At 38.2% G+C, this 13,894-nt stretch overlaps 1 protein-coding gene across 15 annotated transcripts in view; it reads left to right on the top strand.

The window, feature by feature from the left end:
• Positions 1–13,894, top strand: part of ABI3BP (ABI family member 3 binding protein) — a 248,398-nt gene that overhangs the window by 186,075 nt on the left and 48,429 nt on the right. For 11 of the 15 annotated variants that reach the window (XM_074403568.1, XM_074403564.1, XM_074403565.1 and 8 more), the window contains 6 exons: positions 268–342; positions 1,782–1,838; positions 2,513–2,584; positions 3,029–3,076; positions 3,821–3,886; positions 6,023–6,097. In XM_074403568.1, coding sequence (XP_074259669.1) covers positions 268–342; positions 1,782–1,838; positions 2,513–2,584; positions 3,029–3,076; positions 3,821–3,886; positions 6,023–6,097 — 393 coding nt within the window. The remainder of the gene's footprint in view (positions 1–267; positions 343–1,781; positions 1,839–2,512; positions 2,585–3,028; positions 3,077–3,820; positions 3,887–6,022; positions 6,098–13,894) is intronic. The other 4 variants (XM_074403572.1, XM_074403571.1, XM_074403561.1 and 1 more) reach the window with 3 other exon arrangements.

Genomic DNA, 13,894 nt, shown 5'->3' with positions numbered 1-13,894 from the left:
ATTGCATACCATTTTCACACGTCATGAAATATCACTTTTCATTTTTTGCCAACACTTAATGTGAGAACCATTATTGGCTCACAAGCCAGGCAGAGGGCTAGACTTGGAAGGGCTGTAGTTTGGGGACTTCTGCTTTAAATAGAGCACATTCTGCATGGCTCTCCCTAACCTCACGATTTTCAGTGTCTTTCCGTTAATTGCTACCTCTGTCGAAAATCTATGAAATAACTTAAAATTATTTTTACAATTTAGACCCTCTTCTTTCAGCTCCCACTGAACTGCAAACTCTTATTTTGAAACCAGTGACATCGCCAAGCCTAGAAATGACACAAAGTCCACCGGGTAAATAGACTGATTTATCTGTCTGGGTGTACTGTGTGCTTCAAGAGGCATACTGTAATCCTCTATATTTCCAAAGATTAAAAAAGTGAAAAAGGAATACAAATTTAATAACTCTATAAATATTGCACAGTGCTCTTTTTTGTGATTGCATACTGTTAAATTAGTAATACATTAATATTGCTACTTGAATGTATAAAACTTTTCATTGCATTTGCTCTGTATCATTCTAGAAAATAGTGACATCTCTGATTAAGCGGTTGACAAAACCACTTCGAATAACTAATTTTATTCTTTATTATGTTTTTCAACAGTTACATGTTTGTGGCTTTTTTTTTTTTTTTTTTTTTTTTTTTTTTTGAGACGGAGTTTCGCTCTTGTTACCCAGGCTGGAGTGCAATGGCGCGATCTCAGCTCACCGCAACCTCCGCCTCCTGGGTTCAGGCAATTCTCCTGCCTCAGCCTCCTGAGTAGCTGGGATTACAGGCACGTGCCACCATGCCCAGCTAATTTTTTTGTATTTTTAGTAGAGACGGGGTTTCACCATGTTGACCAGGTTGGTCTCGATCTCTCGACCTCGTGATCCACCCACCTCGGCCTCCCAAAGTGCTGGGATTACAGGCTTGAGCCACCGCGCCCGGCGGCTCTCTTTAATAGTAAAATAAATTTGTACTAAAAGAACCTCACTAGTTCAGTTGTGACCATAAAGGAAAGAGAAATTCTCACTGCAGTAAAAATAGTAAAACTTCTTCTTAAACAATGTGAGCCACTCAAAACATACTGCCCTTCAAACTTGTAAACAGGCTGGGCATGGTAGCTCACATCTGTAATCCCAACATGGTAGCTCACGCCTATAATCCCGGCATTTTGGGAGGCCAAGGTGAGTGGATCACAAGATCAGGAGTTCTAGACTAGCCTGGCCAACATGGTGAAACCTCATCTCTACGAAAAATACAAAAATTAGCCGAGCATAATAGTGCATGCCTGTAGTCTCAGTTACTTGAGAGGCTGAGGCAGGAGAATCGCTTGAACCTGGGAGGCAGAGGTTGCAGTGAGCCCAGACCATGCTACTACACTCCAGCATGGGTGACAGAGCATGAATCCGTCTCAAACAAATAAACTAAACACTGGATCCTATTTCTTTTCTAGCATAGGACTGTAATTTCTTTCCATCTCTTTTGAGTGTCTTTTAATTAGATAAATGACATTATGGTACTCACGTTGAATGTACAAAGTAGGCTGTTAATGGTAACCTACAGTAGTTATAATGCTGTGAATTCAGTTCAGTTATGAGAGCCTCCCTTCGTGTTAATAATGTTGTTATCCTAACAGTTAAATAACTGAGCACTTACTGGATGCAAAGCATTTTTGTGAATACTTAACAACGTATTCTTGATCAACTGTACCATTTTCTTTATTTTATTTTATTTTTTTTTTACTAGTTTCTGATGTTCTGGAATCGGTTACATTTAGCACTGAGTCACCAAAGGAGACTATAGGTAAAAATGTTCCCCAATGGGAAGTCAAGCATACGTGCTTTTTCATCTCATTGCAAAAGTCATCTCTGGATGTCCTCATGCTTTGTGACATTTCATAGCCGCCTGCTCCTCACAGCTTGTCCGTGCTCATCCAGTGGGTCTTGAATGTTGTATACAGCACATTGTGTTTATATCTGCTGTATTGCTATGCAAGTTTCATAATTTCCTTATTCTCACTTGAAATGACAATGCGAACCTTTTAATTCTGATCGCTCTTTCAATATAAATGTGTACATATACGCACAACCTATTTTCATTTTCATATCACTTTTTGGATTTATCTATGCTTCTGCTCTCCAAGTACTCATTCTCTGTGTGTTTCTTACTGGAATTCTTACATGAAAAAAAAAAATGGAAGGGGAAGTATCCGCTTTGTTCCAGGTAGAATTGCTGTTGGCTTCGCCATATATTATGTATGGGATATGTGTGTTTCCCACATAGCACACTGCCTTCATTTCCTGTTTTCATTTCTGCCCTCCTAAATTGGAGTTATCTTCAAAATCTACCTAAATATTAATCTCAAGAATGAATCTGCTTAAGATAGCTCAGTTCTATTTTCAAATTAAATGCAGGGTTCTATTACAGTATGCTTTGGGCTGCCCGCCGCTAACCAGCCATTCCCATTTCTTCCCTAGCACCAGCCAAAACAGACTATGTATATCCCACTGCCAAATCACCACTCTGGCCAGAGGAGTCAAAGACTGAAGGTAGCAAAGGTTTTTACGCTTCGATTCATTTATTCGACACCTTCTAAATGAACATCAGTTACATCCATGGAATATGAAAGTTCAAGCTGTGGTTCTTGATTCCTGCAATTAAACAGATTTTGAAGAGCTATAGCTTCCAACATTCTTGAATTCTTAAAGTGATGATTGACTGTCTCTGAATACGGAAGTACATTCCTGTCTCTCTGTTGAAGTCTAAAGGTTAAGGCATAGTAACATTTGAAACCCGGTTAATGACAGTTAAATCATATTAATTGGAGGGTTCGTATTACAGAATAGGATTTTTCTCCTAATTCTTTTTTCCTGTGTATTGTCCTGTCTGTAAAATCACGAGGCAAGTTCTTAACAAAATTTGATATTCAAAAAAATACTTTACAGCTTAATCTCTTACAGTTTCTAAAATTGTTCTCCTTTGTTTTGGTACAGTTGTGGAATCTATTACACATGTGTCTGAACCACCTGAGACCACACTAGGTAATATTCTCGGTAGCTCAGCCCTGTGTGCTTCTCTGTCCTCAATTGCTGCCACCACCCGAGAACCTCTGGGCCTCTCTCATTGTAAATTCATGTTACACCATCACTCTTGACCATAGCAGTTACTTTTCCTTCAAGGTGCTCCTATCCATAACCACTGTCCAAAAATGTCTTTCCTTCAATTCAGTTGTGTAACAAGACTTTGCTTTTTTCTCTGCATTGGTCAGCAGAACTGTTGAACCTAAAGTACTTTTTTTCCTAACTCGGAACATTCTGCCAGCTTGCCCTGGTGTTGAATGTTTCAGATCATGCTTCTCTGATGTGATGATCCGTTTATACTTTCTGACCTAGCAACACACTTGCAATTAACACTCATCCCATCACGTTTATTTACACATGTGGCTTTTTCTCCATTCTTTAAGTGAAATTCAGTGCTGCTTAACTGACTCATGCTGTAATAGTTTAAAAATTCCTTTATCCCGTCATGATTCCTAATGAATATATCTTTCTAGCATTGTTGAGGTAGAGTCCTGTGAAATGAGGGTTTTAGAAGTACTTTATAAGCTGCATCTGCAAGCTTTTCTTTAACCAAATGCGTTGTGAAGGAGTAGGAATGCTGTTTTGCTGCAGACTTGCAATTTTCTTTATTTTGAAAAATCTATTTGTTACCATCTGGTCTGTCAACTGTACTCAAAGTCTGTCGAGTGCTATAGTAACCAGTGTACTTTCCTTCAATTACCATAGAAACGTCTCCTCTGCCTTCTCAATCTATAATCCTACCCAGCCCAGATGAGCCTCAGACTGAACCCGGTAAATACATTATTTTGTATATCATATGTGAGGTGAGTGTTTGCAGAATGTCAGTATGGTCACCTCAAGCCATCAGAGGCCCTGACTTTATTACTCTGCCCACAGTCTTTGATGGGTAAGCCTACCTGTCTGATGTCCTGCTATCATTGATAATTACTTAAATGGGAGGGTTGTTCTTTAGCATATGGTTGAAAACACCTCTCTGCTGCTCTGCAAGTGTTCAATTCAGAGAATAGGAATGCTTCTGGAAAAGGACATTTATATTCTGATCTATTTTTAAATGTATATATTCTGATTTTAATTCTGATTCATCTCAATTAGTTTTACAAGTTCTATGATCATGTAAAAAATAATTTAAGCTTTCTAATTTGCTTCTGACATTAAAAGAAACCTCCAGAAACAGGTTTGACTGTGCAATCCACATGTAAGGGGATGTACTGGCCAGTCACCTTGTAGTTATTCAGATACCTGACTTCTTTCCACCCTTTTTATACTGCTTTGGCCATTTCACTGCATACAAATAAGAAAAACTGAAATCAAACCAATTAATTTGGCTTCTCATAAAAGTTTACATATTAGAGTTTGAAATGAATGAAAAATAATCAAATGAGTATCTAAATGTGCCTCTTAATTCTAAATAAATTCTCTTAATAGCTATAGGTTTCAATGGAATAGAAGGTTACAAATAAGCCCAAACTTCTTTTTTAACTGTCATTAAATATTTTTATATGGCTCTGCTTCCAGGGGAGACGTGGATATTAAGTTTACTCATTGTCTGCTAAATATCCTACTAAATGTTGCCTATAAACCCTACAGTTTTTTAACCAAAAAAAAAAAAAAATCTACATTGACTAAAATAATGGAATCTATCAGTTATACCAAACTTTTCCAAATTTCGTTCTTAATAACCGTAATTAATATTATGGGAATGTCTCCTTGCAATTAGTGCTATTAGTGATTCTTATTCTGTATCATTTTTCGTGGAATTGCTTCATGACATGCCTAACCTTCAGATGGTCTTTCTTATTTTCTGGGGAAAGTAAGTAGCACATCAGTTAGAACTGTAGCAAGTAGGGTAGTTGAGAATCAGAAAATCACAAACTCTGAGAAATTCTAGAATCACAGAATTTTAAGATCGGGAGGCTTCCTAAAAATTGTATCACTTTGATTAAGGACCGGAGACTGTATACCCAATGATTAGCAAAGGGAGCTCTAAACCCCGAAGTTCCAGGCTTCTAAACCAGGTCATCTCCAACATATATCAGTATTCATCTCTCTATAGGAAAGAAGATTCCACTGAAATCACTGTATTCCTTCCATTTTTTTCATTTAGTATCAGGAAGAAGATTCTGCAGACTCCTTCAGAAATTTCTGGTGTCAAATAACCCTTATTTTCAGCAAGTTTTTCTTAAGGTGTCTGACGCTGACCATGTTTCTCCTTACCTTTCTTTATCCCAAACACACTTTAGTTCAACCAAATGAGGTTTTGCCACAAGCTGCCACCTGCGTCTGATAATTCTTTTCCTTCAGCAGGATAGATTTTTCATTTTTTTGGTGAAGAAAAAATTGATTTTTACACTGAATGTCCTATAATTTCTTTAGGATTTGCCCAGCAAAGGAATAACTCTCCATAGAAAATATTCTTGGTGTTCAATTTATCTTCCCCATATAGCCAATTAAAACTGCATTTTGTTTAGTAAGATTAATGTTTCCCTTGCCACTTGCTATTAAAATATACTATATATTTGGAATATAATATGTTAACTTTGTTTTTTATTTAGAAAACATGTATTTGCATTTAAAATGGCACAGCTAAATATTCTGATAAAATTATATGAACTTATAAGGATGAATGCTTGTTATTATAAAATTTATCTTCAAACTATTTAAAAGGTATTTGATGTCAATATTTCTGAAATCTCAAGTTTCATTTTGCCAGCCGAACATCTTAGATATCATTTAATGTGACTTTTGTTTTCTGTTACATAAAGAAGTTATCTTCCTATACTTTGCAGATCTTTAGGAGCGTTCACTGTTGGGTATTGAGGTTGCCAGTCACTCAGTAAACATCTTTGAGCTTAGGTACTGCCATTCTTGAAGGGCTCAAGATTTCCAAACCTTTATCCTTTCTTTTAGCTCCCAAGCAGACACCGCGTGCTCCTCCTAAGCCAAAAACATCACCACGCCCAAGAATCCCACAAACACAACCAGGTAAATATATATTTTACATTTTAGCTTGAAAAGTTCGAGGTTAGTGGGATTATTCTAGCAAATTGTTTATTAATAGTTATGATAGCAGATTGAGTCTTTAACACTTGTAAAACAAGTCTTTCTCTATAACCTAATATTTAAATTTATTTCTGGACTTGGTAAAAAAGTACGTCATTGGAAGAGCTTATTCCACAGAGCTTCCCTTCATGTTGTGTTATTGAAGATAAGATGGATGTGAATGGCATTTCTTAGCCTGCTTGCTTCCCTTTCCTTCGCCAGCCCGAGACTATACTCCTGTCCCTTCCACTATTCCTGAATGTGCTTCCTTCTGCCAATCATCTAATTTAAAACTTTCGCCAATACATGGCCTGTCTACAATAAACATCTAAAGAACACCCACCCAGGATACCAGGAAAGGACGCTTTGCTACCACAGATCTGGTCTAGGGAAAGGAAAATGTTTAGCACCATCACATGATGATTGACCCAGGTAGTGATTCTGGATTCCCACCACAAATATTTTACTCATACCTCAGAATCTCTGCCATTAGGTGCTGTCATACTTGTTTTTCTACAAGGAGAAAAAAAAACCCTGTAGTTTTCGATGTGGTCTCTTAATATCAATTAAGAGAAATGTGACCTATCATGAAACCTTCCATTTTGAAGGAAAATTCCACAGAAGTCATCATCTTACTCTGATGCTTTGTAATTTGAAATTTTGCAGTTTCTCGGATTTCACTGTTCTAAAATTATCTGGAAGTCTAACTGACCTAGTTCTAGAGCTTAAGGTTTAGTTTTCTGTCTGACTCCTATATGAGTAATGCTTTGTTTTATCAGTGTTCAGGCTACACCTTAGCACACCTTAGGTGTTAAGCATAAGATTATTTTATGTTCCATATTCAGCTAATGATTTTAAATTTGCCTTATTTAGCATAATTGTAAATATAATCAATTACTAAAACTTAGCTATAAAACTACTTTATTCTGATAATAAATATATGAAGGTACCAAGGTAACATTCCCCCAAATAACACGAAATTTTAAATAACAACAATACATTTGAAACATTAATATACTAAAAGTCTTAGAAAAATAACTAATGATTAGTGAATAATGAATAGGGATAAAAACATATCAAAGTTTTAAGAATATACCAAGTTATTAAATAGACCAAGTATATTAAATTTGTTATTATAATAGGAAACTAAAATCTGACTTTAAAGATCAACAGACAAAACTATATGAGAAGAAGCTCTCAGCTTGGATTTGAATATAAAGCTGAGACCAAAGGAGAAAACCAATGAAAAGAAGAAAGCATGAAAACGTGAATGTTGAACTATAAAAAATGAAAAATAAATACTAAAAGTTAAGACACTCGGGCATGACTCATGGTCAATAAATTTTTAAGGCACAGGAGATATGAAGTCATAGGAAAACTTTACCTGCAACTTTATCTTTTTGAGCTGTACTTTGTACTTATTAAAATGCAGCATAGTAAATAAGAAGCTTGCTCTAATTTTCCATTATTATACGACATTCTAAGTTTCAAATAGTTAACAACTATCCCTGTTTATACTTTTTATGAAAATAGGGGTGTGGATAAGCAGAGTAGAGAGCTACCTCCTAGAGAACTAAGACCTCTCTTAGTGCTCTTCTGACACCTCTCCAGCTCTACGTGTTCAGAGTTAAGGCTTTGTCCCTAAACCTGGTATTGCCCCTGCCATTATGGTCAGGGTTCCCCATTGCCCCAGAAGTGTGACACCCCCAGGAATAATCACAAGGCAACTCTTACCACTGTGGTATTCAAACAGTGTTTAGATTTTACCTAGACTCAAATTCACATCCTAATGAACCAACTACTTTACCAGGTCCTATGGGTTATAGTTCAGAAAACAGGGTAAATGACATGTGTATTTTAATACGTATTAGTATCCTAGAGAAATAAACTCTTCCGTAAAAGTCTAAAGATGTAAAACGTAATGCTGAGGTCAGGACCGAGTTATGTTTTATTGTGACATTTATCTCAAAATTTATTCTGAGAGCGATCAGAAGTAACAAACTTGGATTTCTTGACCTGTATTGAAGAGGAAGTCAGTCTCAGAGTCACTGTACAGCACTTCCATTCTGTAGATTCCTGGGCATAACACCAGCTTCATCCAGTGAGGCCTTTCGAAAAAACCTTCCAGCCATTCAGTTGAATTATCTATTACATTTAATGAGGAATCTTGACAAATTGAGCCCATGCTCCATGTCCACACCAAAATGACAGTGGCTTTTCTCCTCATCTACCTTGGAAGAATGATTTAGAATTCAGAGCAAAGAACGCCCTCGCTAGATTATAGGTCCCATTTAACTTGGATTCTACACAGGAGGGGGTCTAGTTCATCAGAGCTCTGTCTTCCTTGTGAGTTCCTTTCTATACCGAGAGCCGTTGTGGCTTTGCGGTCATCCTTCCGGCCCCCCAGGCACTGGGATAGGTTTCAGTCATCAGGAGCAACCCAGGGAGAAACTCTGGATATCAGCAAGCTGTCCAAGTCCTGAATATTCTATGTGTCTCTTCCCTTTGGAAAATCCTGATTGGTAGTCTTTGGAATTTCTGTAGTTCGTTTTATGTTTTCAGTTAAACTGGTTTTGAGGGGAGTTTTGGGTGAATAATTGTTTAATTCTAAATATTTCTTAAAAATTGAAATCATTTGCTTAGATTACTTACTTTAAAAATATCGCCAGATTTATATTAGGGAGAAACCTGATTGGCTATTCACCTAATAAGGGTATTTTTTTCTGATACAGTCTTAGAAGACAATACATTTAGAATTGAGCAAGCCAATATAACAACAGTTAGCAGTTATTTCCATGTATACTTTTTATCAAAATGGGAGTTGGGAAGAGCAGGGTCGAGAACTACCTTCCTAAGAGCATACTGTTCCCATGACCATTCTACAATGCTTCATTAGCATCTTCTAGACATTTTTTCCTAAAGCTGCTTACCTTTCCCCTTAAAGATATACTATGTAATTTTATTCTTTGTTAAATAGTTTTTTTTAATCAATTTTCCTAGAGGCAAGATATCTTTCTTCTCACACATGAGAATTCAAATCAGGAGTTATCAGCAATTTGCTTATTTGCCCTGATGATATGTTAGATACCAGTATGCTTTTCTCTCAAGTTTTAGTGACTCTGTACTTTGCCTCTAAATCTCTTTAAGATTATATGCTATGCCACTGATGTGATTAATGAATTATTTCTTTAGATTTTTCTTTCCTTTTTTTTTTTTTTTTTTTTTTGGAAACACGATCTCACTCTGTTGCCTGGAATGCAGTGATGTAATCATAGCTCACTGCAGCCTCCATGTCCTGGGCTCAAGTGATCCTCCTGTCTCAGCCTCCCAAGTAGGTGGGACTACAGGTATGAGCCACCATGCCTGGCCTAGATTTTTTAATACTGTTTTACAAGAGTAAATTGGAAAAGAAGTAGAGACTTTTGGGAGAGGTCCATTTAAGTCTTTAAAATGCTGCTTAGTGGCTGGGTGTAGTGGCTCATGCCTGTAATCCCAGCACTTTGGAAGGTAGAGGCAGGCAGATCATGAGGCCAGGGGTTCGAGACCAGCCTGACCAACATGGTGAAACCCCGTCTCTACTGAAAATACAAAAATTAGCCAGGCGTGGTGGTGCGTGTCTGTAATCCCAGCTACTCAGGAGGCTGAGGCAGGAGAATCGCTTGAACCCAGGAGGCGGAGGTTGCAGTGAGCCGAGATCACACCACTGCACTCCAGCCTGGGCAACAGAGCGAGACTCTGTTTAAAAAAAATTAATAATAATAACAATGCTGCTTAGTAAAGTTTGATGCTGGTTCATGAGCACTGCCCATCTTTTCCAGATTTGCTCTGAAAAAAATTGCACTAATGCATGTTCAGTTCAGCAAATACTGATTGCCACTGATCGGCCTGGTTTCATGCTTAGCGCTATCAAGATAAAAAGAATTAGATATTATCCCAACACAGTGCAGTAGAGAAAACAGGAATAATAACTGTAAAACAAGGCAAATCTTAGTAATTAATGGGCTAGTAATATAAACAAAACACAATGAAATCACAGAGAAGTAATACATTATAAATGAATGAATTGGAGAAGGTATCATCAAGAAAAAGAGCTTTAAGACAGGTTTTAATAGACAAGTAGCTATTGATGATTTTTAAGGAAGCAAAGATTCAGAGGTATAAAAAGTGCTCCATATAGCTGAGAAACAGCATGATTCAGAATGACTATCTTGCCGGCCATATGATGGGATTATTGAGAGATGGAGACTTCATTGATATATTTGAGAGCTTTTAGGTTATGCTAAGCACTTCAGATTTTTTTCTCTAGACAATTAGAAGCCATTGAATTTGTGTGCGTTTCTTTGTGTAATCATGGGAGTGATATAATTACATCTGCATTCTGGAAAGATGGCCTTTTTTTTTTTTTTAATGGAGTATTAACTGGAAAAAAAAAGATGAGTAGCAAGGAATCACTTAGGAGATCTGCAACAATCTAGAAAGGTAAGTCTGAGAAATTGGTGGAAAGGCAACCAGGGGAATAGTGCTGAAATGCCTTTGGATATGGAACTGCAAACACCTAGAGAATGACCGCACGCTGTTACGGAGAGAAGGGTGACAATACTGTTTCTGGACTGGGCAGGTGGCACATAGTCATGCGGTTTACTGAGACAGGGGACCCAGAGGGAGGAATGAAGATGGGCGTGTACATGCTAGGCTTGTAGGGCCAGCAGAACTTTGAGTGGGAAGACTCTGATGGTTGAAAACGCTTTCTGAACTTCTAAAGAGAAGTCAGCATTTGGAGCACAGACTGAGGAGTCACTTGTTTACATCTAGACCGTTCTTAAATCCTGGATAAATTCAACGAGGAGAAAGTATAGGTGGAGAAAATCAGAAGCCGGAAATCAAATATTTAGGCAGCATAGTTATATTTCAGGAGTAGGCAGAGGAAAAAGAGCCCCCAGATGTTGTCAAAAAAGATAGGGGAGAACCAGGAAAGGAGTTGGGAGGTGAGGCAGGAAAAGGCCTAAGGAGGGAAGCCTGGCAATGACGTTGCAGTGGGAATGAGATGGAGAGGGGTCATAGAGGCTGCCAGCTTGACCGGGTATGTCCGAATCCCACTCTGAAACCTTTTGGCTGTGTGCTTCAGAATTAGCAGTTTCCAGGTTTTAGAAACTTAAATGAGTATATGTACCATTGATTAGAAAGGTTAATTTGGGCGTGGTGGCTCACGCCTGTAATCCCAACACTTCGGGAGGCTGAGGTCAAGAGATCGAGACCATCCTGGTCAACATGGTGAAACCCCGTCTCTACTGAAAATACAAAAATTAGCTGGGCATGGTGGTGCACGCCTATAGTCCCAGCTACTCGGGAGGCTGAGACAGGAGAATTGCTTGAACCCAAGAGGTGGAGGTTGCAGTGAACCAGGATCGAGCCATTGCACTCCAGCTTGGGTAACGAGCGAAACTCCATCTCAAAAAAAAAAAAAAAAAAAGAAAAAAGAAACGTTAATGTGTCTTCAGTGAGCAGTATGAATAGTCTGACAAAGCAAGACAACTAAAACCTGGAACAGCCCTTAGATCAGTACAAGTTACGTTTTGCTATTGAATAGATGAAGAGACAACTCAGCCTTCGGAGTTCCTGGACCTGAGAATATGATTAAGGCATTGTTGCAGGAAATGAGGGAAGTGGAGGCTTCATCCGCCACGGTGGATGAAGAAGATACATCTAAAAGTTGAGGAAGCAGAGGCAGATATATAGTGTTTTGATTAAAGGAATGAGAGCAAGAAAGAGGGATTGCTTGAAGGTGAAGCCACGTCAAGGGAATAATATTTGGGGGGAAATATGAGAGTATTTGAACTGTTTCATAGGTAGAGGGGAAGTAACTCAGAGAGAAATGGAAACACGGACAAATAGAGAAACATAGAAATAATGAAAAGTAAAAGGTGTCACATGAAATGGAAGGGAGGGTGGCCCAAGAAATAGGGAAAGCCAGCAGGTGGCCTTTGATGGGGCTTCCTCTCAGACCGGCCCTCATGGTACAAGGTTAGAATAAAGGAATAGAGAGTCTTGAAGTGAAAAGGGTATGTAATATACACGTGTTACTTGGCTAAGAGAATTGGTCTCTTTGTAGTCTACTGCCAGGGTAAACATTATTGCAGACTTCATATTCTAACTTTATCAAAACAAAACACATTATTTTCTGACTCTAAAGATTCATGCACATGCATTTACACTTGTCTATGGTAGATATTGGCCATTCCTACTTGTCTTGTGTTAGCTGGACTTTTCTTTGGAGTGACATGCTTTATTCAAAAAGATTGGTTAGCATAAATGGTATAAGTCGGCTAATTAGGTCTAAAATTATAACAAATATTCTTATAAAGAAATCAAAACTGCCTTCTCAGGAAGTTGTCATTATTTTCATTGATGAGTTTCTCCCGACATGAAAGATAAAGGTTGTCGGGATCCTGCCTTAGCTCAGGTTAATATACACAGGAATGCTACATAGGAAAAAAAAATCAACTTGAATTTCTTGGAGCTGTAGTTGGCCAAGTAGGAGAATGATTCATATTACTTTCCTGTAAATATTTCTATTTTTTGCCTTTCCACTGATTTCACCTGCTTTAGGAAGTCTGCTAAGGCAGTTTATTAAATCATCACTTCATAGTTTAAAAGAAAAGCGCCAATTTTAGCAGCTGGAATCCACATTACCGCAGCCTAAATTCCTCAGCAAACTAGAGCAGCAGTGAATAATGTATTTACAGGATGGTAGATTTATTAGCACCACATCTCTCCTCGGCTTCTCCTTTCCTTACTCCCAGGTCCTTTTAGCTTGGTCTAGTACTGTGACTAACGAGGCTATTTATAAACTAAAGGCTGTTTTGAATGTTCATAGCCTTCACAGAGCTAAATCAAAGTGCCTTCTCCTTCGGCCTCAAGATAAACATTTTATTTCATTTATGGCTGGAAATTTCTCGTATGTTACTATTTGAATCTCCCAAGAAACTACATGCAAAGGCAAAGTATTCACTATTATGGTGGGTTTTCTCCACCTTATCAACCACTAATCTTTTTAAGGTTTCCTTTTTTAAGAAAATCAGCCAGCCGGGCGCGGTGGCTCAAGCCTGTAATCCCAGCACTTTGGGAGGCCGAGGCGGGTGGATCACGAGGTCAAGAGATCGAGACCATCCTGGTCAACATGGTGAAACCCCGTCTCTACCAAAAATACAAAAAATTAGCTGGGCGTGGTGGCGCGTGCCTGTAATCCCAGCTACTCAGGAGGCTGAGGCAGGAGAATTGCCTGAACCCAGGAGGCGGAGGTTGCGGTGAGCCGAGATCGCGCCATTACACTCCAGCCTGGGTAACAAGAGCGAGACTCCGTCTCAAAAAAAAAAAAAAATCAGCCATATTTTCAACTATCCTTGCATGTTACCTTTTAGCTCATAGAGGTTCTGAGTCAGGTTTCTGTTCAGTGTACCAGTTTCACAACTGTAATTTCACTGATAGTTACCGGCCTAGTCTAAGAGCAGATGTGGCATGCAAGTTAGATATGATTCCCAAAAACAAGAAAAATAGATGGTTCATTTTATATAACCTATTTCTACACTAATGGTAAAGTGGTGGATGGCCACCTCATGATAAAAAAAGTTTCCTTCATGTTTCTTCTAAGGCAAGATTCTAGCCTGAATCACAGTTTTTTTTCCCAGCGTCATATAAGATGCAAGGAAATCACACTGCTTGACAAAAAGATCCTGGTATGTA

Source organism: Saimiri boliviensis, chromosome 8 (genome assembly GCF_048565385.1).
Source record: "Saimiri boliviensis isolate mSaiBol1 chromosome 8, mSaiBol1.pri, whole genome shotgun sequence".
Classification (NCBI taxonomy): Eukaryota; Metazoa; Chordata; class Mammalia; order Primates; family Cebidae; genus Saimiri; species Saimiri boliviensis.
Note: the sequence above shows the minus strand (reverse complement) of the source record. Positions and strands in the feature narration are given on the sequence as shown.